Raw genomic sequence first — 27,116 nt, 5'->3', positions numbered from 1 at the left:
TGCCAGCCTTGTAGCCAAAGGGTAGGGAGCAGGAGTGCCAGCGCTTGTGGCCCACTCTATGGCCACCCCTCGTAGAACAGAACAGACCCTCAGTTCCTCTGCTCTTGCAAGGAGTCCCTCACCCCAAGCCCAAGGTGAACTGGCTGCCAACATCTGCAGCAACTACCCAAGGCACCCACTCTTCCAGGACCCCGCAACCTCAAGTCCATCCCCGCCGCACCAGCCAGCCATCCCCGCCCCTTTGTCACTCAAGAACCCGGAAAGGCTTGGAGGGTTATGCCTGGAAGCCTTGAGAAGTCAGAGACCGCTGGGCTCTATGGCCTAAGACTACGTGGTGGCAGCCAGAAGGCACGGCCGAGCGGCGACAGCAGCGTGTTTGCAGGGGACAGGGACCCCTTTCTAGCTTCTTCTGCAAGCGCCCCACCTTGCCCCATCTCTCCACCCAGGCTGCTCCCCGACCCCTCCGGCCTGGCTCCCCTGCCCAGGGCGGGCTAGGAATCTCTCCCCCGCCCCGCTCAGCAGGGCCCGCGTAGCCGGGGACTTTGGAGCCGAGGAGGAAGAGCGGAGGGGCGGGGAGGTGGGGGTGTGTCGGGAGGCGGCGGTGCTGGGTTTTATAATCCGCAGGGCGGTCGCGGAGCGGGAGAAGGGACAGCGCCGCACCACGCGGCGTACCGCGCTATGGGGGCCGCGTCCGGCCAGCGGGGGCGGGGGCCGCTGTCGCCTCTCTCGCTGCTGTGGCTGTCGCTGCTTCTGCTGCTGGTGCCGTCACCCGCCCCGGCGCTCGACCCCGGATTGCAGCCGGGCAACTTTTCCGCGGATGAGGCAGGGGCGCAGCTCTTCGCCGAGAGCCACAACTCGAGTGCCGAGCAGGTGCTGTTCCAGAGCACCGCAGCCAGCTGGGCATACGACACCAACATCACCGAGGAGAATGCGCGGCTCCAGGTGGGCGCTGGGGCCTGGGCGGGGGCGGGGCACGGCAGGGCGCAGCGACCAATCACAGGTCTGTGGTCAGTCGCCCGGGGTAGCAGACGCCTGGGGCCCCCAACCTCAGCCCTGAGCCGCAAGATCCCTAGTGGGGCCCCTGCCACCAGTCAGACCCTCCCACCCGCTCTGCGCATTAGACAGGCGGTGATGCTCCAGTCCGGCTTGGGCACGTGATGCCAACATAGGAATGAAAAGGATGAAGCTAACTCCTCCAAGGCCAAATCCTCCCAGCGCGTGGGCGTCCAGAGCTGGGGCAGCGGTGGTCTGCATATAGGGAGCTCTGTTAGGCTTCAGAGCCCTTGCCTCCTGGCAGCTGCCTGACCTTTTATTGAGGTTCCTTTTCTGGCCCCTCCACTCACTGGCCCCTCATTCTGGTCCAAATTTTCTCCTTCGTTGTTTCCTTGAGTCAGATTCCCACAGTTCCCAACCCGAGGGCTCAGGAGTGGGGATGCTGCTTCTGCAAGCTCATCTCTAGGACAGAATCTCTGCAGGAACTAGGGGTCTGGAAGCCCTCCACCTTCCTAGGCCCTCTCAGTACGGTAGCCTCTCCTCCATGGCCTCCACCTGAGACGGACCTCTCTTCCCACCCTCCTGCTGAGCACAGGAGGAAGCAGAACTCATCAACCAAGAGTTTTCAGAGGTCTGGGGCAAGAAGGCCAAGGAGCTATATGGCCCCATCTGGCAGAACTTCACGGACTCAAAGCTGCGAAAGGTCATTGGGACTATCTGCACCCTCGGACCTGCCAACCTGCCCCTGGCCCAGCGGCAGCAGGTGGGCCTGAGGGTGGAAACAGAACTTGAGTAGCCAAGTGCCCTGTTGTGGTGGTTGGGAGAGCAGCCTGGCAGACAGGAAGGGACCTGTATGGACCTTGACTGTAAGGGGGAAACAGAGGACTGACTGCTAGGACCACAGGTTTTCCCTCCAGACGTGTGGCGGAGTAGAAAAATCAAATTCATGAACTGGAGTGTAGTTGAATAACCAGACTGCTTAGTCTAGCATGTGTGAAGCCCCGTGCTTTATACCCAGAATTACATTACACATGCAGAGAGTGAGTGGATGTGGTCTCTCTCTCTCTCTCTCTCTCTCTCTCTCTCTCACACACACACACACACACACACACACGCACGCACACACACAGTCAACGGTAAATTTCTCTCTAGGTAGACTTGGTATATGGGCAAGGGTTGGAAAGACAGACGCAACAGGGCCAGAGGACGGCAGGGATTCACCCTCACTGTGGGCTGGTACCAAGCTGGTGTTTGTCTCAGACCCTGGGTCTCTGGTCTGTTCCACCTGCGAAGGCTGCCTCCGCGGGGAAGGGAGGCAGTTGGAAGAGTGTCACTGAGTGCTTGCGTCTGAGTCACATCCCCTCTCCAGACCACTTTTTCCTCCTAGCCAAGGGGTGGGCAGATTAACTCCAGAGGCCGATGTTTGCTCACTAATAATCAATCATTCCTCAACTCCAACTTGGCAGTACAACTCCCTGCTCAACAACATGAGCAGAATCTACTCCACCGGCAAGGTCTGCTTCCCCAACAAGACTGCCACCTGCTGGTCCCTGGACCCAGGTATGGGCCGGTCCCATCTCTGCTGGGGTTTCCTAGTGCTTCTGGGTCACCTGTAGGATCTATGTTTGTTAGTAAGTCAAAGGCACTGGTCCCCCACTGGGGCTGGACTACACAGATGTACCCATACTTCTGCCCTCCCCTGCCTCTCTGGGCACTTTGGGGACCTGCTAGCGCCACCCTTCCGCCGCTAAGCTTTCCTCTGGCCACCTAGCTTTCCTTTTAATGGGTCCTCTCACTTGCTCCAAAAGCCTCTCACAAGCCCTGGGTCCCTTGGGACTGTACCACAAGGTCAGCGATTCTATGCAATGAGCCATGGAGAGGGTTCTGTCTCTTCTAACCCCTAAATGCCCTTTCTGTGTCAACAATCTTAGCCATTTTCCTGGGTACAGGGTCCTGCCCGGTGCTTTCTTTGTATAGTCTCGCCCCAGCAAACGCATAGGCTGCCCTTGCTCTGGGGTCACTGTGATACTGAAGATGCTGGTGGAAATGGTAAAGACCAGTGTGTGCCTCTGGTGAAGGCTGCCAGAGACTGGCACACAGACGGTTCCTAACTGACCCTGTTCACCTGTCCCAGAGCTCTCCAACATCCTGGCCTCCTCACGAAGCTATGCCAAGCTGCTGTTCGCCTGGGAGAGCTGGCATGATGTTGTGGGTATCCCACTGAAACCCCTCTACCAAGACTTTACTGACCTCAGCAACGAAGCCTACAAACAAGATGGTGAGCTTGCATCTTCCTCTCCATGGATAGCAGCCTTCCAAACTTACAAGACACTCTTGTCTGCTGTCCCCAGAGCCTCGGGTCCCTGAGCTAGACAAAGCAGCCAGTGTGGTGACTGCAGGGCTGATCCAAGGTCTCAGAACTAGTGGGAATGGCATGAAACCTATAGCAAGCATACGTTGCCGTCCTGTCCCCCTCACTGCTGTTCCTGGTACCTTTTGTGGCACTGCTCCCAGCCCTAAGACTCTCTGCATCTTTGTGCTTAGGGACCTGTTTTGCTGGAGATTTGAGTAGCCCTTAGTTGGAAATTATAGACCTTGATATGGTGACCCACACCTGTAATACCAGTGCTTGAAAGGGTAGGAGGATGAGGAGTTCAAAGCTAGCCTGGGCTACACAGTGAGACTCTGTCTAAAAAAGGGGGGATGGAGTGTGGCACATAACTGTAATCCCAGAACTCAAGAGACTGAGGCAGGACGATCTTGAGTTCAAGGCCAATTTAAGCAACAATCTCAAACCAGTGCTTGGAGTCAGGAAGATGGTAGAGACCAAACTAGGATGTGGAGAGCCATTGGGCCTGACCTGTGCTCTCCTGTTTTAGGTTTCTCGGACACAGGAGCCTACTGGCGCTCAGCATATGACTCCCCCTCCTTTGAGGAGACTCTGGAGCACCTCTACAATCAACTAGAGCCCCTCTACCTGAACCTCCATGCTTACGTTCGCCGCGCACTGCATCAACGCTATGGGGACAAATATATCAACCTCAGGGGACCCATTCCTGCTCATCTGCTGGGTAAGGACCTGGACCTTGTGCCCCGGGGGAGCTTGGGTGTAGGAGGATGCTCAGCAGAGGGAAAGTGGTCCATCCTCATGGTGCTGGACCTTGTGCCCAGGGGAGCTTGGGTGTAGGAGGATGCTCAGCAGAGGGAAAGTGGTCCTTCCTCATGGTACCTCCAATATGTGGATTGCCATGACCTTTGCTTCCTTAAGCAGAAGCCTCAATGACTTCTGTTCCCAGCTCAACGTTCCCTGCAGCCTGGAATCCTGCTGAATAAGTGGGGGCATGGAGGCTTAAGGAGGCAGGAACTTAGAGCCAAAAGAGAGCTAGCATGGGGCAGAGCTAGGGGTCAAGCCAATGGCTTTGGCTGCAGGTTCAGGGGAAGAGGCAGCCTACTTGTAGATACTTCTGAGGTGAGGACACAAGCCTGGAAGCTTGGGGCCCCTTTGCAAAGGATCCTGGCATGTTCAGAAAGGACACCAGTAACCATCCCTGTGGAGCCCAGAGAGTCAGGAGGGCTATCCTGTGGTCCTAGGGTACAGGTGCCAGCACCCACCCAGGGTAGCAAAGATGGGAAATTAGCATGGCTGGGCAGGGAACCAAACTGTCCCATTGGCTTTTTCCATTTAGGAGACATGTGGGCCCAGAGCTGGGAAAACATCTACGACATGGTAGTGCCTTTCCCGAACAAACCCAACCTCGATGTCACCAGTACAATGGTGCAGAAGGTAAGTTCTGGAGCCAGGCTTCAGGTAAGGCAATGAGATGGGAAGAGAGGGGTAAGAAGGGCCATGTGATAGGCATAGCCTCTCCCCTGTCCTACAACAGTCAACAGTGATCAAGGGTCTCGTCCGTGGTGGCAGAGTGATCTGCTGTGGTCAGCAGTGCCCTGCCCCTGGGAAGTGAGGGCACTGAACCTCAGATATCTTTCCTGGGCCAGAAGCTATCCTGGGTGGAGATCACTAAGCCTCGCCCTGAAGGCAGTCCCAGAGGCTCCCACATGACCGACTCCTGATCTATTTCCCCACCTCCTGGCCAGGGTTGGAATGTCACAAAAATGTTCCGGGTAGCAGAGGAATTCTTCACCTCGCTGGGGCTCTCACCAATGCCCCCTGAGTTCTGGGCAGAGTCAATGCTGGAGAAGCCAACTGATGGACGGGAGGTGGTGTGCCATGCCTCAGCCTGGGACTTCTACAACAGGAAGGACTTCAGGTCTAGACCTGGGAAGAGGAGTGTGTGGGACTCCAAGGAGGAGGCAGCTGTTTTCAACCTGTATCGGAGGACTGTTCTGTTCCAGGGCAGCAGGGCCTGTCCTCCTACTTCACCATCCCTGCAGCTCTCAGGGACAATCAGCTGGGTGCCTTGGAATGGAGGAGGGCCAGAGTGGTGGTGGTCGGCCAGAGCCAGGTCAAAGGGTTGCTAGTTTCTAAACACCTCTCACCCCAGGACAGAGGCCTCCTTAACCCCGTGCTCCTCTAGTCCCAGCCTGCTCAGGGCTCTGGTCCCTGCCCTGCCCTCTTCTCCACCCTCATCCTCATCCCATCCATGTTCCAGGATCAAGCAGTGCACCCGGGTCACGATGGAGCAGCTGTCCACAGTGCACCATGAGATGGGCCACGTGCAGTACTACCTACAGTACAAGGACCTGATGGTCCCCCTGCGGAGAGGTGCCAACCCTGGCTTCCACGAGGCCATCGGGGACGTGCTGGCTCTCTCTGTCTCCACTCCTGCACATCTGCACAAAATCGGCCTGCTGGACCATGTCACCAACGACATAGGTGTGAAGTGGGCCAGGGAGAGGATTGTTTAGCTCAGTCAGGTCTCCTTCTATCATGTTAGATCTCTACTGTTCCCCTACTCCATCTCGTCATTTTTATCTTGAGGCCCCATATACACCTTGAGCTTGGCACTCTCCTGGAGTCCTTGTTCCTGGAGCTAAGAACTTGGGGGTCACCTCTGTGCAGCCTCACCTCCTGTTGCACAGCCCTCCCCTCCCCCAGGTCCACTCTGCCCTAGCTGCTCCTTCCCCTACCTTCTCTCTCTTCTTATTTCTGTACAGAAAGTGACATCAATTACTTGCTAAAGATGGCCCTAGAGAAAATTGCCTTCTTGCCCTTTGGCTACCTGGTGGACCAGTGGCGCTGGGGGGTCTTCAGTGGACATACTCCACCCTCCCGCTACAACTTCGACTGGTGGTATCTCAGGTGAGGAGAGAGAGAAACCTGACTCAGGGGACCCCTTGCCTCCACCAGTCTTGTCCCTCTTTTCTAACATCTACCCCCTACCCACTGCCTCCTCCATCCCTGCTGAAAACTCCAGAAAGTCTCCCCCATTTTCCAGGATGTAGAAGGGATGCTGGGGAAGAGGGAGGCTAGGGGTGGAACCAGTGCCTTTTTTCTGCAAATCACAAGCAGCCTGTGCATCCCTAGGGCCTTAAGATTTTAAACATACCCTTCTAGAACCAAGTACCAGGGGATCTGCGCTCCAGTTGTCCGGAACGAAACTCATTTTGATGCCGGAGCCAAGTTTCATATCCCAAACGTGACACCGTATATCAGGTACCAGAGTTCTGTGTTCCTCCCTGCTCTGTCATCCCTCAGGCCCAAGGGCTGAGAATTAGAAAGGTCCTTTCTCCTGGGCAACGCTCGGTTTCTTTCCTTCTTCCTACTGCTAGCCCGTGGTCCAGCTGTTGCCCTGCGGAACTCGGGATAGAGCCTGAACAAGGGACTTTTGCCTAGCTCTCCACACTCCTCCTAGCCCCTGCTCTCTGTCCCTGCAGGTATTTTGTGAGCTTCATTCTACAGTTCCAATTCCATCAAGCACTGTGCAAGGAGGCGGGTCACCAGGGCCCGCTACACCAATGTGACATCTACCAGTCTACCCTGGCTGGGGCCAAGCTCCGGTATGTGGTGGGAAGGGAAAGTGGGAGGCAGAGGGGAAAGGCTGGTGAGGGACATTACTACAGGTAGCTGACTGTTGTGGGTTGGAACCCCACAAAGCTATGCTGCTCTGGAGTAACTCTCTCTTCTCCTTCCCACCCCTTCCCCTCCCTCCCTCGTTCTCTCTCCTTCTTTCCCCTTTCTCTCTTTCATATCAAATATTTATTGAGCTGGACTTCAACTGCCACGGGGCCAGGAAAATGTCCCCTGCCACTCTCACAGAGACCCTAGCCCTAGAGTTCTTTTACTAACGAAGGACAGAAGGGCGGCAGCACCGCGGTGGACCCCAGCCTGTGTCTCCTATACCCACAGTGCTCACTCTGCTTGGCAGGCAGTTGCTGCAGGCTGGCTGCTCCAGGCCCTGGCAGGAGGTGCTGAAGGATATGGTGGGCTCAGAGGCCCTGGATGCCCAGGCACTGCTGGAGTATTTCCAACCGCTCAGCCAGTGGCTGCAGGAGCAGAATCAGCGAAATGGTGAAGTCCTCGGCTGGCCAGAGTATCAGTGGCGTCCACCGTTACCTGACAACTATCCATACAGCATTGGTAAAGCCCTAAGTGAGGGTGGGCAGGGACCTAGAGGAGTCCTGGCCTCTGACCTCTGGGCCCAGGCCTCAGGTTCCTGGTCAGCTCCTTCCAGCTATGTCCCACCTCTGGGCTCTACAGCAAAGATGGGCATGTCTTTCTCCCAGCATCCTAGAGACGGTGAACCCAAGCCTGAGGGCCCCTGGGGTCAGCCTTGCTGGCACATTGCTCTATGAGGTCACACTGCAGACTCGGCTCTTATTGGCCAGTGGTAGAGGCTTCGGGGCTCTGCTCTCCTGCGGCCATGGGCCAAGGTTGGGCTACTCCAGGACTGCCCAGCTTCCTCTTTCTGCTGCTCTGCTATGGGCACCCCCTGCTGGTCCTCAGTCAGGTGACCACCGACCATGTGACAACCAACCAGGGGATAACAAACCAGGCAACAACCAGAAGCCAGGGGATAACAAACCAGGCAACAACCAGAAGCCAGACAACAACTCACCGAGTGCCAATCATCCAGACAACCCAGAACCCAAGTGGGACTGCTGGAAAGGGGCAGGGCCACGAGGGGGCAAGGAGCCAGGGGACAGCAGGAGGGGACTCCAATGGAACCACGCCTTGTGGTAAGGAAGGCAAGGCCTGTCTGTTTTCCTCCTCACCTCCTGCAGACCTGGTGACTGATGAAACTGAAGCTAACAGGTTCGTGGAGGAGTATGACCGGACAGCCCAGGTGCTATGGAACGCGTACGCAGAGGCCAACTGGCACTATAACACCAACATTACCCTAGAGGCCAGCAAGATCCTGGTAGGAACCATTTCCACCAACTCCAGCATCTAGCATGTGCACAAACACAGCCACACCCACAGAACACACACAGACGTAGAGAGACACAAGCACACACACAGTACCAAGCTGCCAAAACCGGCGAAAAGTCTGGACAGAGTATTTAAAAACGACACTCCGTTTCAGATTTATTGGGCTTGGATCCTCGTCTGAGCGAGTTTCTCTTGTCAGATACCATTCTTAGTTACCAGTCTCAGAGACTGTAATCCATTGCCATGATAAGCAATGACGGCGTCCCTCTTTCCAAGATTGACAGCCTGTTTGTCAGCACCGTGAGGGATCATTCCCCTGCACCCTGTCCTTCCCTTTGCGGCAGAGTGTATACATCACACCACAGGAAGCCAGTTCTGGCCACGCGCTCTAACCCTAGATCACAGGGTGTTAACATTGCTTAAAGACCCGCTGTGTGCTGCCCATGGGTCCTTAGTACCTCACCTTCTCTTCCTGTAGACATCCTTTGGCCGTTATGCACAAGCTGGCATTCTTCCCGTTTCAAAGATGCAACCTCTGAATACTCAGGGCCAGGAGGTAGGGGGCTCCTATCTAATATCACGCCACCTTCATCCTAATGACATTTAAGGCGTGCTGGACTCCCTTTTCCTGCTCTGTCAGGATATACATTGCCAGACCACAGATATCTGTTGAGGAACACATGCTGTACCCAGTCTATTAGCGGACGGCCCAGGTTGAAGAGAAGGGTGTTTGTATGGGCAAAGTTATGCACCTAATCAAACCACACTCCTCATCACTACCTTTATGAAACCTCCTGCACAGAGGCCATGCCAAATCTCCTGAGCCTGTGACACCACCCCCTTGTGCCCTCAGCTTCAGAAAAACAAGGAGGTGGCCAACCACACCCTGAAATATGGCACCTTGGCCAAGAAGTTTGATGTGACCAACTTCCAGAACTCGAGCACCCAGCGGATCATAAGGAAGGTTCAGAACATGGACCGGGCAGTGCTACCTCCCAGTGAGCTAGAAGAGGTGTGTGGCCATGGAGAGCAGGGAGTGGGCACTGCTGGGGAGTAAGCCGAATCGCGGGTCTGCCTCCACGCTACTTTCTCGATTTGTCAAGTCTTGACATGGGCCATGTCCGCAGGTCTCCAGAATTCCCATGACTGCAACACGTTGGGGCACATGCTTCCTTGGTTCCCACCCATAATGCGTGGGGCCAGAGCAAAATGGGAGGAGGATTCTTCATTCCCGTTTTCTCCCCCCTTGCAGTACAACCAGATCCTGCTGGACATGGAGACCATTTACAGCATAGCCAATGTTTGCTACACAAATGGCACCTGTCTGCAGCTAGAGCCTGGTGAGAGCACCCCCGAAAGAGAGAGAGTTGGGGGACTGGCTGGTAGGGATGAGGATGCCGTCAAGGGAAGGAAGAGATGGGCTTCCTTAACTCATTTCCTCGGGAGAACTGTCTGACCCCACTGAGAGCTAGAACCCCATTGCCATTTCTCTAATTCTCTGCCCCCAGGGCATCCCACCTGCCCAGAACTCCCCAAATGTTTTCCTTCTACCTGCCCCTCAGAGCAATAGAATCTCAAATGTGTTTCAGAGTCACAGACCCCAAAGAGGAGAGCCAAAGACCTTCGGGTCTGTGTCTCTACCTTCTGTGGCTTCCTAGGAACCCCTCCTCCACTGGGACATGACTGAAAGAGAATCTGGGGCCAGAAAGGATAAACCACGCAAGAGTCCCACTGGCCTACAGGCACTAAGCTAGAACTGGGCCTCCGGTCCCTAGCTGGTAACGTCCCCACACCATCCCTTCCTCCATGGCACCTTCCCGCCGGATCGCCATGGACCGACTCATAGCCACCTCTCAATGCTCATGTCTCTTCAGCCTGACCCCTATGAAAAGATTCATTCAGCCCCCCTCCCCCTGTACACACACACATCTCTTTCCAGGGTTGGTGAGCTAGAGTCATAAACATTCTTTGTGAGGAATCTTTACCAGAAGTTGTTTCTTCCTGGCCCCAGTCCAGCTCCCATGTCAGAACAATGACAAAGAGAAGGGGAAATGGAAAATAAACAGGAGCAGGAACAGTTCCAGGGCGGGGTCGGGCCTATAGGTAGTGGATGTGGGTACACATGCCAAGAGGGAGAGGGAACATGTACGTGCGCGTGCGTGCGTGAGTGTGTGAGTGTGTGTACAAGCACACTTGGGACACATGGGCATGTCTGGATGTATAGTTCTAAATATGGATATTTTTTAAAAAAACACGTAGCATTTGGCATCCCTACCGTACAGCCCTTTGATCCAGAACTAGGCCATCTGGTCATTGACATGGTAATTAAAATAAAAAGCCCATGAAGACCGGTGACTTTCATCACCAGAAAGCAGACACTGAATTCTGAAAACAAATCTTTTTCAAAGAAAGCTAATTAAGTTTACCGTTTCTGTGACAAGAGCATATGACTTAGAATGTTCCAGAATAGAACCCAAGTTCAACAGTGAGGGTTTCAGATGCTCCAGGGCTCCTACATCTAGGCCAAGGGCAGGGAAAGAGGAGAAGCCATCTGTTCCCAGACTGACGCCCACAGTCTTGTGTGATGCTCACTCTGGCCTGAGCTCTGCTCTCAGGAGGGTGTCTCATGCAGAGTGGTTTCCACAGGACATAAACCCAGGGCCCACCTTGCTGGAGGCAGCTCAGGTAGTCCTTGTACCTGCACAGCCCTTACAGCTGTTGGAACTCCTATGACAATTTGCAAAGGATGTTGTGGGTCCCCAGGGATGCAGCAATGAGCAGGCACAGCCCCTGCTTGAAGACAGACAGTTCCAAGTGCCTGGGAAAGCCAGGATAACTCCTTTGTTTATAGATATGGAAAAAGACCCGCCCAGGGTAACTTGGGGGGGGGGGTTCCATGGGAGGGATAGAACTTGAACTTAGGCCTGTGAAACTTCCCAAACTATTTCTCCCAGGGAAGGGGAATTCATGGGAGAACTGCTTGTTTTTGCTCTAGCCTGGCCACCTCCTATGTGGGGACACAAGCCTGTCATTAAGCTACTCCTAAGAAAGGAACAAGTAAACCCCTTTCCAAGTTGCTGAACCCCTGCAAGTGTCATGTATGTGCAGCATGTCGCCCCCAGGTGGGCACCCTATGAGCTCCTCGTGGCTGCTGGCTCCCTAGCCCTCTCCCCTCTCGCTACTTACTGCCTATCCTGTCAAGCTTTCTTCTGACTCTGAAATCCCATGACCAAGTTCCACTTAAAAACAGACGAGTGCTGAGCCAAGAACCGAGGCTCAAGCCCTTCGACCCCTCCCTTCCAGATCTGACCAACATGATGGCCACATCCCGGAAATATGAAGAACTGCTGTGGGTGTGGAAGAGCTGGCGAGACAAAGTGGGGAGATCCATCCTCCCCCTTTTCCCAAAGTATGTGGAACTCTCCAACAAGATCGCCCGACTCAACGGTAAGTTCCCAGTGCTGGTCCGCTGGCTGTCTGCTTCCCAGTTCCCTCAAGCTCCTCAAAGAGGTCCTCTGATCCTTAGACTAGGGACAGGAAGGGCCCCAGAGGTGACAGGGGTGTACTGAGTGAATGAGAGCTGTTGGGAAAGCTTGGCTTGTCTCCTGTGCAGGCTACGCAGATGGAGGGCACTCCTGGAGATCATCGTATGAGTCTAAAAACTTGGAGCAAGACCTAGAACAGCTGTACCAGGATCTGCAGCCACTCTACCTGAACCTACATGCCTACGTGCGCCGTTCCCTGCACCGCCACTATGGGTCCCAATACATCAACCTGGATGGCCCCATTCCCGCCCACCTGTTGGGTAAGGACATTGGTCCAACTTCAAGGAGGTGGGCAATGGACAATAGTAAGGGACAGGACAGTGCAGGCCACAGAGCAGAGAGCAGGTCTGAAGCGTCATGAGTGATAAGACTTGAAGCCTTGAGTGAGAATGGCCAAGGTTGGAGTGGGGTGGGGTTGGGGGACTTCCTGCTCACGTTTAGTTACCACATATTTTTATATTTTTCTTTTTTGGTGCAGAAGAATTGAACTCAGGGCCTTGTATGTGGCAGGCAAGTGCTCTACCACTGAGCCACACTCCCCAGCTCTCCCGGTGCCATGTTTGCCACAGAACCACATTATACAAGCATTTCACCATCTTTTAAGGGTTAGACCACATTGCCCATCATGCCTTGAGACAGCCAGATCCAGGAATATGGGTGTGGGGATCTGAGGAAATTCCTTATGAGCCTTGAAAGATGTAAGATTTTGACAGATGCAAAGTCAGGGCTGGGGGCTCAGAGGGAGAAGACTCAGGGTCTAAGTCAAGGTGTGGCAGCAAAGAAAAGTCCTGAGAGCTCAGATCCACTTCAACATCTGGGCCCTTATTCTTCTACGACTCTAAACATTCAAACAGCCTTGAGTACGTGAAGGAGGAAGAAGACGAAGAGACAGAAAGACCTGGGGAAAAGTAGAGGCCACCGGTTTTCTGTCCCCAATGGGCCATTGCTTTCCTGCAGTTGTTATGAATAGTGAAGCCAGACAGCGCACGTTTAGAGGTCATTTGGGAGACCCCCAGAAGGATTGTCCTTCTCTGGGTCTGACTCTCGTGTGACTGGAACATTGCTGCATCCCAAGATCTAGTCCTCCTCCATCCCTCTTTGGGACAGTTCAAAGAATATCTAAGTAAATATCAACTCAGTGACCAAGAACACAGAGCCCAGGAGGGAAGCAGGATGCTCCAGGTGTCCAGGGGTCCAGACCAGGGCTTAGAAGTTCATCTCCTGTGGTCAAAGAAAAAGAAGTCCTTTAGGTGCCCCACCCCCACCCCTCCCACTCCTTTCTCATCTCTCTGCCACTCTGACTCCCTCTGGCAATTCTGCCCCAGCTATGGCAGACCCCCAACTCTAATGGAGTTTTGAACCTTCTAGTCATTCTGAATGCCCCTCCCCCTTTCTCTCCAGTCCTGGAGAGCTGGGCTCTTAACTGACACTGGATTCTAGGGTGTTAGCCTCTCCAAAAGGAGACGGTTGGTTCCTGTCGGAGTGACTGGTGACCGGCACAATACAATGTGAGAGGTTACAGAGGGGACAAGAGTGTAGCCTGATGGCATTGAAATCCAACCACGTCACTTAGGAGTCTGAGACCCTGTTTGGATTAACTCTCTCCAGACCCAAGTTCTTCTGCTACACAGTGTCAGGAAGCAGGCAGAACTACATGTGAGCTTGGGGCAGCACTTAGGAAGTGACAGGCATGTGGGCACTGATGCTCCAGGTACTACGAGTCTCTTGTGGAAGACGCCTTCACTGCTCATGGGCAGGAAAGGCTACCTTGATTCCTAATGCCCAGCAAGGTTCTTACCTGTAACTCTCACTGGAAATGACCTCGTGGGCTGGGCATGCAGGTGGGAGACCATGCACATCAAATGCCCCAGCACGGTTTGCAAACAGTTGATGCTCAAAAGATGCCACCTTGATTGACAGGATTGGTATCTGCCCACCTTATCCCTACAGCATTGCTCTGAGCCTAAAAAGTTATGTGTCCCAACTTGCCTCTAGGGAACATGTGGGCGCAGACCTGGTCCAATATCTATGAGTTGGTGGCACCCTTTCCTTCTGCCCCCAGCTTGGACGCCACGGAGGCCATGATAAAGCAGGTCAGTGAAGCCAAGGCCATTGTCCGTGGGCCTTCTGAGGGAACAAGGTAGGGCAGGCCCCAGATGAGAGGACAGAAACCCTCTCCCCACCAGTATGGCCCTCTTACAGCCTCTCTCCTGCCTCAGCTGTGTCTGTCAGAGACCCCAGTTTGCAAAGAGCTGTCTCTGCTTGCAGGGATGGACGCCCAGAAGGATATTTCAGGAAGCTGATGACTTCTTTACCTCCCTGGGGCTGCTGCCTGTGCCCCCCGAGTTCTGGAACAAGTCAATGTTGGAGAAGCCAACTGACGGACGGGAGGTGGTGTGCCACGCCTCAGCCTGGGACTTCTACAATGGCAAGGACTTCAGGTTTGTCTGAGTGGAGCTAGGATCCTGGGACGGACAAGAGTATGAGCTGAGTCAAGGTTCTGTGGTTGTCCCCTCAACGGGAGAGAGCAAGACAGATGGGGGCAGTTTGGGACGAAACTGAGAACTGAGAGTCAAGGAGGTGAGTTTGGTCCTAGACCAGGTAGGGAAGTTCCATCGGAGAAATGAAAGCCAGGGGGCTGGAGGGATGGTTCAGTGGTTAGAGCAGTGGCTGCTTGTCCAGAGGTCCTGAGCTCAGTTTCCAGCACCCACATGGTGGCTCACAAACATCTATAGGGGGTTCTTATGCCCTCTTCTGGCACGTGCAGATAGAGCACTCATATACATAAAATAAATAAATACATCTTAGAAAAAATAATGCCAGAAGTGCTGGCCAGCTTTGTCAGTGGTCAGTGGGATGCTTCAGGTTGCAGACCTGATGTCTATGCTGCACAGCCTTGTTTGCACATTGTTGGCCCTTCCCATGGTGCACCACTGTGACATAGGAAGACCCCGCTCTCACCGCTGGCAGACAAGGCACTGTCCTTATCAAGTTGGGGCTGGCTGCCTACAGCTGTCTAACAGACCACCCCAAAATCCCGTGGCATAAAATGACCAGTTGGTCCTCAAGGATCTCTGAGCAGTTCCGGCAGTGCCCAGTGGAAGTGTCCTCACTCCGCAGCGACAGGCATCTCAGTCAGTATTTAAGAACTTTAACTGAGCCAGCAAGATGTCTCAGCAAATAAAGGTGCTTGCCACCAAGTCTGATGACCTGAGTCTGAGCCTCCAAATCCACATGGTGGAGAGAGAGAATGGAATTGCAAAAATGGCTGTCCTCTGATGGTCACAGACACACCATGGCAGGTGCTTACCACATAAATCAATAAACTCTTAAATTTTTAATTAATATATTGGCACTAGGAGAGTGACTCCCAGGGTTTTATTCTTGCCAAGAAAGCACTGAGGTACCCCCTAGACACAGCGGGGGGGAATTTCAGTGGCTCCTCTGGAGCCATTTACCCAGAATCTAGTTTTGACTGCTGGCTGGAGTTCCTCAGTTTTTCCCACGTTCAGTGTCTAGGGTGGCCTCTCACACTGGGTACCTGGTTAAGGATGATTGGAGAGGCTGGGGTTGATCAGGCTTCTCTCTGGCACAAGCTGGCTTGGGTTCCTTCCTATTGTGACTGTCCCAGGCTGGCAGATGAGTTAAAACAGAAGCCAGGTTTCTCAATGGCTTAGTGTAAAACTGGCACGGAGTCCTGTCTGCTGTGGATTCCTCCTGCCTCAGGCATCCTATTTTAGACAGGGTCTTACTATATCACTTAGGCTGACCTTGAGCTTGTGATCTTCCCGCCTCACTTGGGTTCCCAAGTGCTAGGACCACAGGCATTTTCTTTTCTTTTTTTTTTTTTTTTCATTTTTTTTTATTGAGAAAAGGAGAAAAAAAAAAAAACAAGTTTCCACCTCCTCCCAGCCTCCCATTTCCCTCCCCCTCCTCCCACCCTTCTCCCCCTCCCCCCACTCCTCTCTCCCTCCCTCTCCAGTCCAAAGAGCAGTCAGGGTTCCCTGCCCTGTGGTAAGTCCTAGGTCCTCCCCTCTCCGTCCATTCCTAGGAAGGTGAACATCCAAACTGGCTAGGCTCCCACAAAGCCAGCACATTACGTAGGTTCAAAACCCCGTGCCATTGTCCTTGGCTTCTCATCAGCCCTCATTGTTCGCCATGCTCAGAGAGTCCAGTTTTATCCCATGCTTTTTCAGTCACAGTCCAGCTGGCCTTGGTGAGCTCCCAATAAATCAGCTCCACTGTCTCAGTGGGTGGGTGCACCCCTTGTGGTCCCGACTTCTTTGCTCATGTTCTCCCTCCTTCTGCTCCTCAATGGGACCTTGGGAGCTCAGTCCAGTGCTCCAGTGTGGGTCTCTGTCTCTATCTCCATCCATCACCAGATGAAGGTTCTATGATGATATGCAAGATATTCGTCAGTATTGCTATAGGATAGGGTCATTTCAGGTTCCCTATCCTCAGCTGCCCAAGGAACTAACTGGGGACCTCGGCTTGGGCATCTGGGAGCCACTCTAGGTTCAAGTCTCTTGCCAACTCTAAGGTGGCTCCCTTAACTAAGAATTGTGCTTCCGTGCTCCCCTATCTAACCTTCCTTTATCCCAATCCTCCTTTTTCCCCAAGTTCCCCCCATTCTCCCCTTCTCCCTTTTCTCTCCCCATCTCCCCTTACCCCCATCCCACCCTCAAGATCTCAATTTTCTCCCCGGCAATTTTGTCTACTTCCCATAGCCAAGAGGACAACTATATGTTTTTCCTTTGGTTCACCTTCTTACTTAGCTTCTTTGGGATCACCAATTGTAGACTCTGTGACCCTTGTTTATGGCTAGAAACCAATTATGAGTGAGTACATCCCATATTCATCTTTTTGGGTCTGGGTTACCTCACTCAGGATAGTGTTTTCTATTTCCATCCATTTGCATGCAAAATTTGAGAAGTCATTGTTTTTTACTGAAGCGTAGTACTCTAATGTGTAGATATTCCACACTTTCTTCATCCATTCTTCCATTGACGGGCATCTAGGTTGTTTCCAGGTTCTGGCTATTACAAATAATACTGCTATGAACATAGTTGAACAAATGCTCTTGTCATATGATAGGGCATCTCTTGGGTATATTCCCAGGAGTGGTATTGCTGGGTCCAGGGGTAGGTTGATCCCGAATTTCCCAAGTGCTAGGACCACAGGCATTTTCAACCCTACATATCTGCCACATTCTACGGGAGAATACCCAGGGCAACCCAGATTCAAAGGAAGAGGGTAAAAGACTATGTCTGGGAAGGGGCGGTGATTCTGTCCCCAGCTGATGAAGCTCTTATATAGACACAAAGCCAGGAGACAAAGAGATGGGGTTCATGTGGGGGTTGGGAGCGGGGATACTGCCTGGCCTTGGGCCCTTCAGAGGCATGAGGACTTGGAGCTTTAAGGCCCAGGTGGATTGACAAGGGGATTAGGGATCATGGAGGTGAGGATACCTGTGGGAATCCTTTTCTGTGGTGATTCAGAGGAGAAGGTAGGCAGATCCCATACCTAGTGGGATGTTGGGGAGCTCCTCCCTCTCCCATCCCCCTGATGAGAAAGAAATATGAGGAGAACCTGCACTGAAAGACTCTGTTTAGACCCCAGGAAGAAGTTTCTCCTGTCATTGGAACAGGCTTGAAGAAGTGGGTGAGGGGAACACAAGGAGGCGGAGCCTCCTGGCCTGGACAGCTCTGCAACTGCCAATCAGCCCTGGTCCTAAGCATTCTTCTAGTGGTTTGGGATTAAATGAGATGCAGAGTGGTCCAGCCCATGTGGTCCCCAGGAAGCCCCAACCCTGGAAGAAGGAGACAAGTCCATGGGAAAGCACTGGACACACATCCTACAAAGTACAGGATTGAACGTCCCTGTGCCTCCAGACCAAGTCAGAAAGCAATATTCAGTGTGGATGGGAGCTATTCGGAAAGTTAGGGGCAGAGGGATGGCTCTGATGACCTTCAGAGACGTCTGGCTCCAAATCAACCCCTTTCTCAGGACCACTTACTCAATTTCTTCTCCTCATCAGGTCATGCTCCTTGCATCTGTGGGGAGGAGGCCTGCTTCATACGATGCACTCACTATCACATGATACATTTACTATCAGTCACATGATGCACTCACCGTGGTCCCTGTGCCCTTGTGTCGTCCTGACACACGTTCTCCCTGCCCCTATTCCTAGGATCAAGCAGTGCACATCTGTGAACATGGAGGACTTGGTGATTGCCCACCATGAAATGGGCCACATCCAGTACTTCATGCAGTACAAAGACTTGCCTGTGTCCTTTCGGGAGGGTGCCAACCCTGGCTTCCATGAGGCTATTGGAGACGTGCTGGCTCTCTCAGTGTCTACCCCGAAACATCTCCACAGCCTCAATCTGCTCAGTAGTGAGGGCGGTGGCTACGGTGAGAGAGGGCAGAGGTGCTGGTAGGTGGGCTGAGGACCCAGAGGGGGTAACATACTTGAGAGGTGCAGAAATAGGAAGATTTTATGGATGACCCGGGCAAAGACCTGAGATAGATCGTTGGATGGAAAGGGAAGGGGCCCCAGCAGGATGAACCTGACAGGATAATACATAGATCATCCCAAGAGGCAAGTTTAGGGATGGTGAGATCCAACACCATATTCCCTTCCCCTCACTGGACCTGAGCTGCTAGGCCCCCACACGAGGCCAGCATGGACCTGAGGCTGCACACCCTTCCTTGGCAGAGTATGACATCAACTTCCTAATGAAGATGGCCCTCGACAAGATCGCCTTTATCCCCTTCAGCTACCTCCTCGACCAGTGGCGCTGGAGGGTCTTCGATGGAAGCATCACCAAGGAGAACTACAACCAAGAGTGGTGGAGCCTCAGGTTCTAGAACATTCTGGTGGGGGTGTGGATTTGAGTGCATCTCCGAGAGTGTCTGCATGTGCTTGTGTGTCTGCAGATGAGCCAGTGAAAAAGTGTGTGTGTGTGTGTATGTGTGTGTGCACACACGTGTGCGCAGGCATGTATGTGCGTGCATGTGCACGTGTGTATATGTGTATGTACAAGTGATAGGAGTCCGTGTGTGTATGTGTGCATGTGTGCGTGCATGTGTGTGTGCATGTATGTGTGTGTATGTGTATGTGTGTGTATGTGTGCAAGTGATAGAGGTCCCCTGGGGTGGTTGTACACCAGAACACAACACACAGGAGTAGAGGACATTCTGGTGAAGGGACTATTCTTCACTTTAAAAATGCCAACCCTCTCTCAACCCCAAAGTCACCCTTTAACATATCTTCCTGTTTGACAGGCTGAAATATCAGGGTCTCTGCCCTCCAGTGCCCAGATCTCAAGATGACTTTGACCCAGGGTCCAAGTTTCATGTTCCTGCAAATGTGCCGTACATCAGGTAAGAGCAAAAGGAGAAAAGCTCTATGCTGGAGCTGCCCCCTCAGACCAGCGAGTGCTGGCTCGTGACACACAGTCCACTCACCTACGACCAAAACCATTTCTTTAAGTCTTCCTTGTACAACACGAGAGCCTAAACCAACCAAACGGTTAAAACCCGAAACTCCACTAGAAGTCTGGCTAATGGTTACAAGGCCTAGTCTGGGTAGGATTTTTGTTTTAAAACGGGATTTACTCTGTAGTCCAAGCTTCAGGCTGGTCTAACACAGCGGGCCTCCTGTCTTGAGCCACCACACCTACCACCGACAGGGCAGTTGACATCAACAGTGGCACATGGCTGGGTACTGACTTGGGTTCTGTTGATCAATTAGATTTGAGACATGATCCCTTTGTGGGCCCTTTGCTGCAACTGAACCAACTGCCTGCAGTATTTGTCCGAAATGTTCTATAGTCTGGAGCCCAGGGCAGGAGGCCCAGCTTATGCAGGAGGCAAGGTGGTTAGGGACAAGTTAGTTGCCAGCTTGGGGGTCAAAGCTCCTGTCCTTTGCTTGAACAACATTCTCTCTATGAGTATCCATTCTCTCAGCTTGATCTCAACACACAGGGTGGTCACAAGGTCTAACCACCTAGTCACTCGTCTACACAGAGCTTGCTGGGGAACCTGGTGGCTGCAGCCGTGCATCGTCATACATTGTGAATAACTCACTAAGTGGAAGGCATCAGCACTCGCCTGTGCATCATTTGGCCGTAGCATAAGGTGCACAAGGCAGCTCCCTTCCTTCCTCATGCTCTTATGGGGAACTTACTCAGGGTGTGCGATCCAGAGAGCTCTGAAGAAGTTGTGATGGGTAGACCTCAGGACCAGAGTTCCTGGTGCCCAGGCTACCTGGGAGCCAAGGCACAGAGGACAGAGAAGGCCTCCCAGGAGAGCAAAACATCTTAGAGTTTTTGCCTCTAGTAATCTCTGGAAGCTGAGTGGGGGGTGGAGGGGAGAGCTCTGACACCAGGATGAAAGCCAGCAACATAGAAGCATGGACAGAGTCTGGGACCTGGAAAGAAAGATGTCTCTCTACTGAGATGCTCTCCGAGGCTGCAGAGGGCAAGGAGCAAAAAGAGTTGTTGCTAGGTCCCATCAGGTTTGACCTAGAGACTGCCCTCGCAAGAAGCTTTGGAGAAGGGGTTCCCAGTGGGGCTACCACCACCTCCTGGATCTCCTTCTGAGGTCCCAATACTCACTCTTGCCTCGAGATAGACCCTCTGGTTGTTAGTGTCCCCGCTTAGCACAGTTATCCAGACAGGAGTGAGCAAAGGAGACTTGGCTCTCTATAAACACACATCTCTGTTCTGGCCAGTAGCCTGAGCAGAGAGAGCTCTTTGAGGAAGTGCCAGGGGGAACAAGTGGCACACGGCTTGTGCCCAGGATCCAATGGGAGGAGTCTGTGCCACTACTCATGTTTAAAAACCAGAGTTGCTGTGGTTGCCCCGGGCCTTGATTGGTATATTCCTACCAGGAAATCCCGGCTGCTCCACATAAGACTACCCAGTGCCTTCCCTACCCAGAAGGCCCTACCAGTTCCGCACGTTCCACCCAGCAACCCTGGCCTCTGTTCCAGGGTTGAAAACCACACAGCCTGTAACAATTTAATGGGCTCTCTTATTAACCTGGAGATATGCCTATTTCTTGGATCCCCTTGGAGCAGGAATGTGGGCAGCCGAGGGATGGGAAGCACCCCTACAGGCACATCTGGGAAGAGCTCAGGTGACACCAAAGGCCAGAGTGACACCCTGGCTGCATCCTGCTCCGCTGGGTCCCCTGTGACTGTCAGAAGGCTGGGTCGCGCTGGCAATGGACGAGTCCCTCTCCCACCCCGTGCTATACTTTTCCTGTGTTCCAGGCGTTTCTCCCACACCTTCTCTCCACTCCAGGTACTTCATCAGCTTCATCATCCAGTTCCAGTTCCACGAGGCGCTGTGCCGTGCAGCTGGGCACACGGGTCCCCTGCACAAGTGTGACATCTACCAATCCAAAGAAGCAGGAAAGCTTCTGGCGTGAGTGTTTCAGACCCCTCCTTTGACTCTTTGAAACTGAGAAATCACTGAGGCTACTCTGGGAGCACTTTCTGTTTGGTTTCTTGGGCAGAGAAGAGTCAAGAAGAACCCTTGACATGTTACTTTCAGGAGGAAACTGGAGCCCCTGGGCCCTGCATCTCTCCTCCCCAACCCTGCTCCAATCCCACTCAGGCTCTCCCAAACCTAAGGGGTCGTTTATGCTGGGAAAGGGGTATGGAGAAAAAATGCCAGACTGGGCAAAAGGATCCACATGGTTCCTACTCAGGTTCCCTTTCTCTGCTGCCGCCCCCAGGGATACCATGAAACTGGGTTACAGTAAGCCATGGCCAGAAGCCATGAAGCTGATCACAGGCCAGCCAAACATGTCAGCCTCTGCCATGATGAACTACTTCAAGCCACTAACAGAGTGGCTCATCACCGAGAACAGGAGACACGGAGAGACGCTGGGCTGGCCGCAATACAACTGGACACCAAACACGGGTACTAGCACCCACCCCACCTCCAGCCCCACGCACCGCTCCCAGAGCTCACACAGGGATGAACCCCATTATTCCCAGTCCAGACAGCCTCCAGTCTGATCTCAGAGCAAGGACAGGGACGCCAGAACACAAGGTCCCAGTCAGTGCTCCTGTCTGTCGCCCTGCCCACCGTCCTGTCTCCTTGCTTCCTCGCTCAGCTCGCTCAGAAGGCCCCTTTCCAGAGTCTGACCGTGTCAACTTCCTGGGCATGTACCTGGAGCCACAGCAGGCCCGTGTGGGCCAATGGGTGCTGCTCTTCCTGGGTGTCTCCCTGCTTGTGGCCACGTTGGGTCTCACCCATCGGCTCTTCACCATCCGCCAACACCACAGCTTCCGCAGGCCCCACCGTGGGCCCCAGTTTGGGTCCGAGGTGGAGCTCAGACACTCCTGAGGTGACCCTGCTGGCGAGGCTGGCAGAGGAGTGTCCCACGAGAAATTGGATGGGGGACATGGTGTGTGAGTGTAACACACTCTAGCTGGCCCTTCCTTCTTCTGCCCTGCCCCTGCCCCCTCTCTGCCCCCACTCCCGGCCCTCATTCTCTAGATACCCAGCTTCTAACATGGAATTCCCCATCCAGTCTCTGTGAATACCATTAAAGGTCCTCCCCAACATCTGAGTCTGTGTCTCTTGTGGGAAAGTCAAGGACAGGACAGTCCAGACAGACAGTCCTTTACCAATTGCTACCTTCTCAGACGCTCTCAGAGCAGGAACCCAAATAGTCCCAAGTGCTCTGGCCCCCATCCCCTTCAATCTTTCCCACCGGCCTTCCTGGCACCCAGGTGAGGTAGCCTGGGTCCTGCCACAGCAAGCAGTCCTTGCCCATCCACGCAGTCACCAAGGAAGCAGATGCTGCGAGCTGCCTCCTGCTTTGCATGTGGATACATATTTAGGGCTCACCCTGTTTCCATGCATCCTGGTCCACACTGACCCCTGTGTGGCTGTCTCGGGGGCAAGGTCCTGGGTGCCCTTCTACTACAGGACCTGACTCACTGAGCGTGCCGAACCCCACGGTCACTTAGACTCCAGCCACACCAGCTCGGTTGGGCCCTTCGTGAGTGGACAGCCAGGGTTCCCCGATGGAGCCACATCACATAGGCACTGTCCAGGGAAAAGAGCAACAACCAGTGACCACACCATGGAGTCACTGCTGTTGGCCACCTGCTCACCCCAGAGCGCAGACCCTCACTCTGAGCCTTCTTTTGGAAAGCCTACTTGGATTCTGGGGAGTGTCATTTTAAGGAACTTTTTAAAAACATTTTTTCTCTACATGTTTATGTGGGAAATTTGGAAAAATCTGAATAAAAGCCCATGATAGCAACATCAAGAAGTTCAAGCACTGCTAACACTTTGGTGTGTCTTATCCCAGCCTTTCCCCCCAATACATAAACAGGATAATGTAACTAGAATGCCACTGTATTCGGTGTGTCTCCCCCCCCCCAAACATAAATGCATCCACTCTTAAGTATTAATTATCAAATCCAGCTCTTGGCCGAGTGGAAGTTGGTCAGATTTCTGGGACATAATCTTCCAGCCTGGTCCCACCTCTGTTAGGACCCTCAGCCCAAACTGTCCCTAGGCTTTGCTGATATTTTTACCCTAGTAGGGTTCACAGCTCCAATTTGGGGCCCCTAATATTCTTAGCCTGGTTTTTACTGCTCAGTCTCTAGAGTGTGTGTGTGTGTGTGTGTGTGTGTGTGTGGTATTTGTCTGTATCTATGGTGTGTGTCTGTGTGTGCACATGTGTGTACGTGTGCGTCTGTTTGTGTGTCTGTGTCTGTGCAGGCCTCTCCCGTGTAGGATAGGGAGTTGAGGAATTTTGGATTTGCAAGAGGGTAGGACATTTGCAATTCAGCAAGACAATGAAACTTATAAACATGCCTTCCAGACTGTTCCAATCCGTATGTATACCACAGACGTTAGTTCCTCACCCCACCCCCTTCCCAACCTGTGTTTTGCAGTTTGTTTGCCAGACAAAGGTCATTGTCACATGACCTCGTTTCCTATTTTTATAAACTACAGAGGTTCATGCTGCCTTTCAGGGCTGTGGGCATCGTGAGGTCACCAGCCTTCACCCAAAGGACCCAGTGAGCTTCAGACTGAGGGCAAAGAATTCCAAGTCTTATCTACTGGACTTGGTGCGTGTGTGTGTGTGTGTGTGTGTGTGTGTGTATGTGTGTGTGTCTTTGCACGTGCACGTGTGTGCTCACATGCTCCAGCACCCAGAAGAAGACATCTCCCTTGCCAAAGGGTTCTGTGGGCGGAGCTCGGGTTTCAGGCTTGCACAGCAAGACCTTTGCCCTACTGTGCCCTCTTGCCAGGCCCCCACCTTATTTATTTTTATTGTACAGCGGGCAGGGCACGTGCACATGCAGATACCATGGGCCTCTGTGGAGGTCAGAGGACAACTTGCAGAAGTTGGTTCCTTCCTCCTACTGTGTGGGACCCGGTTGTCAGGCTTGGCACCTTTACTGAGTCATTTCACCAGCTATCCCCCCCCCCCCCCGTTAGTTTTGGGGACAAAGTTTCTCTCTGAACCAGGAGCTTGTCAACTCCTCTAGCCACTGGCCAGGAAGTCCAAAAGATCCTACTGTTGCTGCTCCTGCCAGATCTGGACATGCACTGCTATGCCCAGCTTTTACAAGGGTTCTGGGGATTTGAACTCAGGTCCTTATGCTTGCAGAGTAAGCACTTTCCCAACTGAATCATCATCCTAGACCTCCCTCGGCACTTTTTGAAACATGGTTGTTTTGGACTTTTTTTGTGTTTTGAGACATGAGTCTTACTATGTATTCCAGACTGAATCTCAGATTCTCAATCCTCCTGCATCAGCCTCCTGAGTACCGGAATCTTATGCATTTGCCAACATTCTTACGCACTACACTTGTTCAAACTCCTGTTTATGCTTCCTCGGGTGAATGAGGTGGGGTGGGGTCGACCTGAAAGTTGGCAAAGATGATCCTCCTGCCTCAGCATTCCAAGTACTGAAATTATAGGCGTGAGCCACCATACTTGGTCATCTGGCCAGTACATATTTTTCACGACTCATTCATGGGTTTTATTTTGTTTTAAATTGCATTTATTTATTGGGGATTGCTTACCACAGTACACCGGGGAGGTTTGAGGACAACTTTGAGGTCCTTCCTTAGCAGGATCTGTTTTATTTCACTGTCCCTGTCACTGAGGGCAAGCTCTGGAACTAGAGCATTTGCATTTGAGTCCAGCTGCCATTATTCGTCAGTTGTGTGTCTGTGAGCATGTTCCTTAGCCCCTTCTGCTTGTCTCCATCTGAAGGGGGTCTCGATCAAAGTGCCTACCTCAGGGGCTTGTTACAAAGACAGTGCTGGTGAAAGTCCCCCACCATGCCCAGTCCCTGGAAGGTGCTGTGTGGGGCTGGCTACCATAGTCACAACTGACCCTAGATTTTTCTCTTCTGTTTGAGAAGGTTGACTCCTGAGTCATCTGTCTATGTGAGGGGCAGATGTCGTTCAGTCAGTAGAGTGCCTGCCTGGCATTCACAGAGCTCAGACCTAATCCCCAGAATCACATAAACCAGGGATGCCTCCAGCGCTAGGGAGCTAGGAGAAGAATCAGGAGTTCAAGGCCCCAAGAGATCCTTCCTATAAAGAAAGAGGTCAGGGCTGGAAGGAAAGAGGGAAGGAAAGAAAAAGAAATGAAGCCTTTTGGCTTCCTACTTTATGGAAGATGTCACATCTATACTGTAGGAGGTCTGCAGCTTTGAGGCAGAGGCACTGTGCCCTCCCTCATGGCCACAGGGCTTCAGCCCCTGCTCACTTCTCCACTGTCTTCTTTGTCTACTATCTGGAGAGCCCCTTTTCTCCTTTTCTAGCTCAGCTCTGCATTTTGCATTCGCTGGACATGGGGATACATGCCTTTGATTCCAGGATTCCCCAGGTAAAGGCAGAAACAGTTTAGTTCAAGACCAGCCTTAGGCTACAGAGCAAGACTCCATCTCAACGATGCAGAACCTCATGCTCTTTCCAACGGGCCTCTTGCCATGCTCCATCCTGCTTTATCAACACGCCTATACTTGAAGCAAGAGGGCTTCCCTATATGTTTAACCAGTCCAGCCCTCTTTCCTTAGATTGTAAATGTCTTGACAACAATGACTAATATTTGGGGGTGGAGTTATTGGTCAGTTTCAATAGTCATGGTGTCAGCACATGTAATAGGGGTCAGGGTGGGCCTAGGCTGAGGATAGAGGAAACACAGGGTAGAAAGAGTCTGCAGGTACAGGAAAATTAATCCGAGAAAGAAATCCCGAAATGCAACAGATTGGACCGTGCTCCCAAATACCAAGAGCTCGCAGAGAACAGGGTCTCTTGGTTGGCTTGGAAACCAGTCTCAAGTCCTCATAGACATGGACCCTGAGTGGAGGGCAGCAACCACACTTCACAGAGCCCTCACGGCTCCTACAGAATCAGGTCTGAAGGAAAGAGCAAGGGAGCCCTGGAGTCAATCGCGTGTCTCCTGAGAGAAAAAGGCCAAAAATATGGCCCTGAGAGAAGTTAGAAGAATCTGGGAAGATGAGGCTTAAGACCTCATCTTAAGAGTTATCTAAAGACTCAAAAATGTGGGGGCTGGAGAGATGGCTCAGAGGTTAAGAGCATTGCCCGCTTTTCCAAAGGTCCTGAGTTCAATTCCCAGCAACCACATGGTGGCTCACAACCATCTGTAATGAGGTCTGGTGCCCTCTTCTGGCCTGCAGTCATACACACAGACAGAATATTGTATACATAATAAATAAATAAATAAATATTTAAAAAAAAAAAAAAAAAAAAAAAAAGACTCAAAAATGTAACTTCTTCTACCCGTGTACCATCCATCCATCATCCATTCATCTATACATCCATCCATCCATCTAAGCAGCTATCCATCCAACATCCCACTTACTTAAGTGACCCCAGCCTTTGAAGGGGAATGTCCCAACAGTCCCTAGCCAAAGCCCATGGTTTCCTCCAACCCCAGGGAAAAGTGACAAGATAAAACAAGTTCTGACTTAAAAGTCAAATTCTCCTCTTAGCTCTGCCACTAGCTAGCCATGTTCGCCAGGTCACATGACTGAACTCTGCTGGACCTCAGAAGGTCCCTCACCTGCATAATGGGGGCAGTTGCACAAGAGGCCGGGTAGGCAATCTTTCTAGTTCTAACATTCTATGGTAGACCCTTTGGCCCCTGATGTCACAAATATGGAGCTGACTCATGATTGGCCACTGCTTCTCCCAGCTCTGCTGTTCTCTTGGTCATGAGAACAAG

General features: G+C 52.6%; 1 protein-coding gene across 2 annotated transcripts; it reads left to right on the top strand.

Moving 5' to 3' along the window:
* Positions 1 to 594: 594 nt before the first annotated feature.
* On the top strand, positions 595 to 22,453 carry LOC121436287 (angiotensin-converting enzyme). 2 transcript variants are annotated; one of them, XM_041636099.1, is made up of 25 exons: positions 595 to 942; positions 1,589 to 1,756; positions 2,460 to 2,553; positions 3,128 to 3,271; positions 3,873 to 4,064; positions 4,680 to 4,777; positions 5,089 to 5,261; positions 5,604 to 5,827; positions 6,109 to 6,253; positions 6,509 to 6,607; positions 6,829 to 6,951; positions 7,320 to 7,531; positions 8,176 to 8,312; positions 9,177 to 9,335; positions 9,576 to 9,663; positions 11,627 to 11,770; positions 11,937 to 12,128; positions 13,864 to 13,961; positions 14,137 to 14,309; positions 18,059 to 18,282; positions 18,587 to 18,731; positions 19,156 to 19,254; positions 21,180 to 21,302; positions 21,616 to 21,803; positions 22,000 to 22,453. In XM_041636099.1, exons 1-25 carry the CDS (start codon positions 679 to 681, stop codon positions 22,230 to 22,232), a joined length of 3,939 nt encoding a protein of 1,312 aa, XP_041492033.1. In that variant the 5' UTR covers positions 595 to 678; the 3' UTR covers positions 22,233 to 22,453. The 2 variants fall into 2 exon arrangements, with proteins under 2 accessions (XP_041492033.1, XP_041492034.1); XM_041636100.1 differs by lacking the exons at positions 595 to 942; positions 2,460 to 2,553 and having other exon boundaries at positions 1,592 to 1,756.
* The last annotated feature ends 4,663 nt before the right edge of the window (positions 22,454 to 27,116 follow it).

Source organism: Microtus oregoni, unplaced genomic scaffold, assembly GCF_018167655.1.
Source record: "Microtus oregoni isolate MIOR12 unplaced genomic scaffold, Mior012 000048F_ref0000485, whole genome shotgun sequence".
Taxonomy (NCBI): Eukaryota; Metazoa; Chordata; class Mammalia; order Rodentia; family Cricetidae; genus Microtus; species Microtus oregoni.
The sequence above is the reverse complement of the archived record's forward strand: the minus strand, read 5'-3'. Positions and strand labels throughout refer to the sequence as shown.

What these genes read in the sequence shown, in the direction of transcription:
- LOC121436287 (XM_041636099.1), top strand. Translation starts at nt 679, where the DNA reads ATGGGGGCCGCGTCCGGCCAGCGGGGGCGGGGGCCGCTGTCGCCTCTC. An exon ending in CTGGCTGGGGCCAAGCTCCG is followed by an intron (nt 6,952 to 7,319) that starts GTATGTGGTGGG and finishes TCTGCTTGGCAG; the next exon opens with GCAGTTGCTGCAGGCTGGCT. An exon ending in CTCCCAGTGAGCTAGAAGAG is followed by an intron (nt 9,336 to 9,575) that starts GTGTGTGGCCAT and finishes CCCCCCTTGCAG; the next exon opens with TACAACCAGATCCTGCTGGA.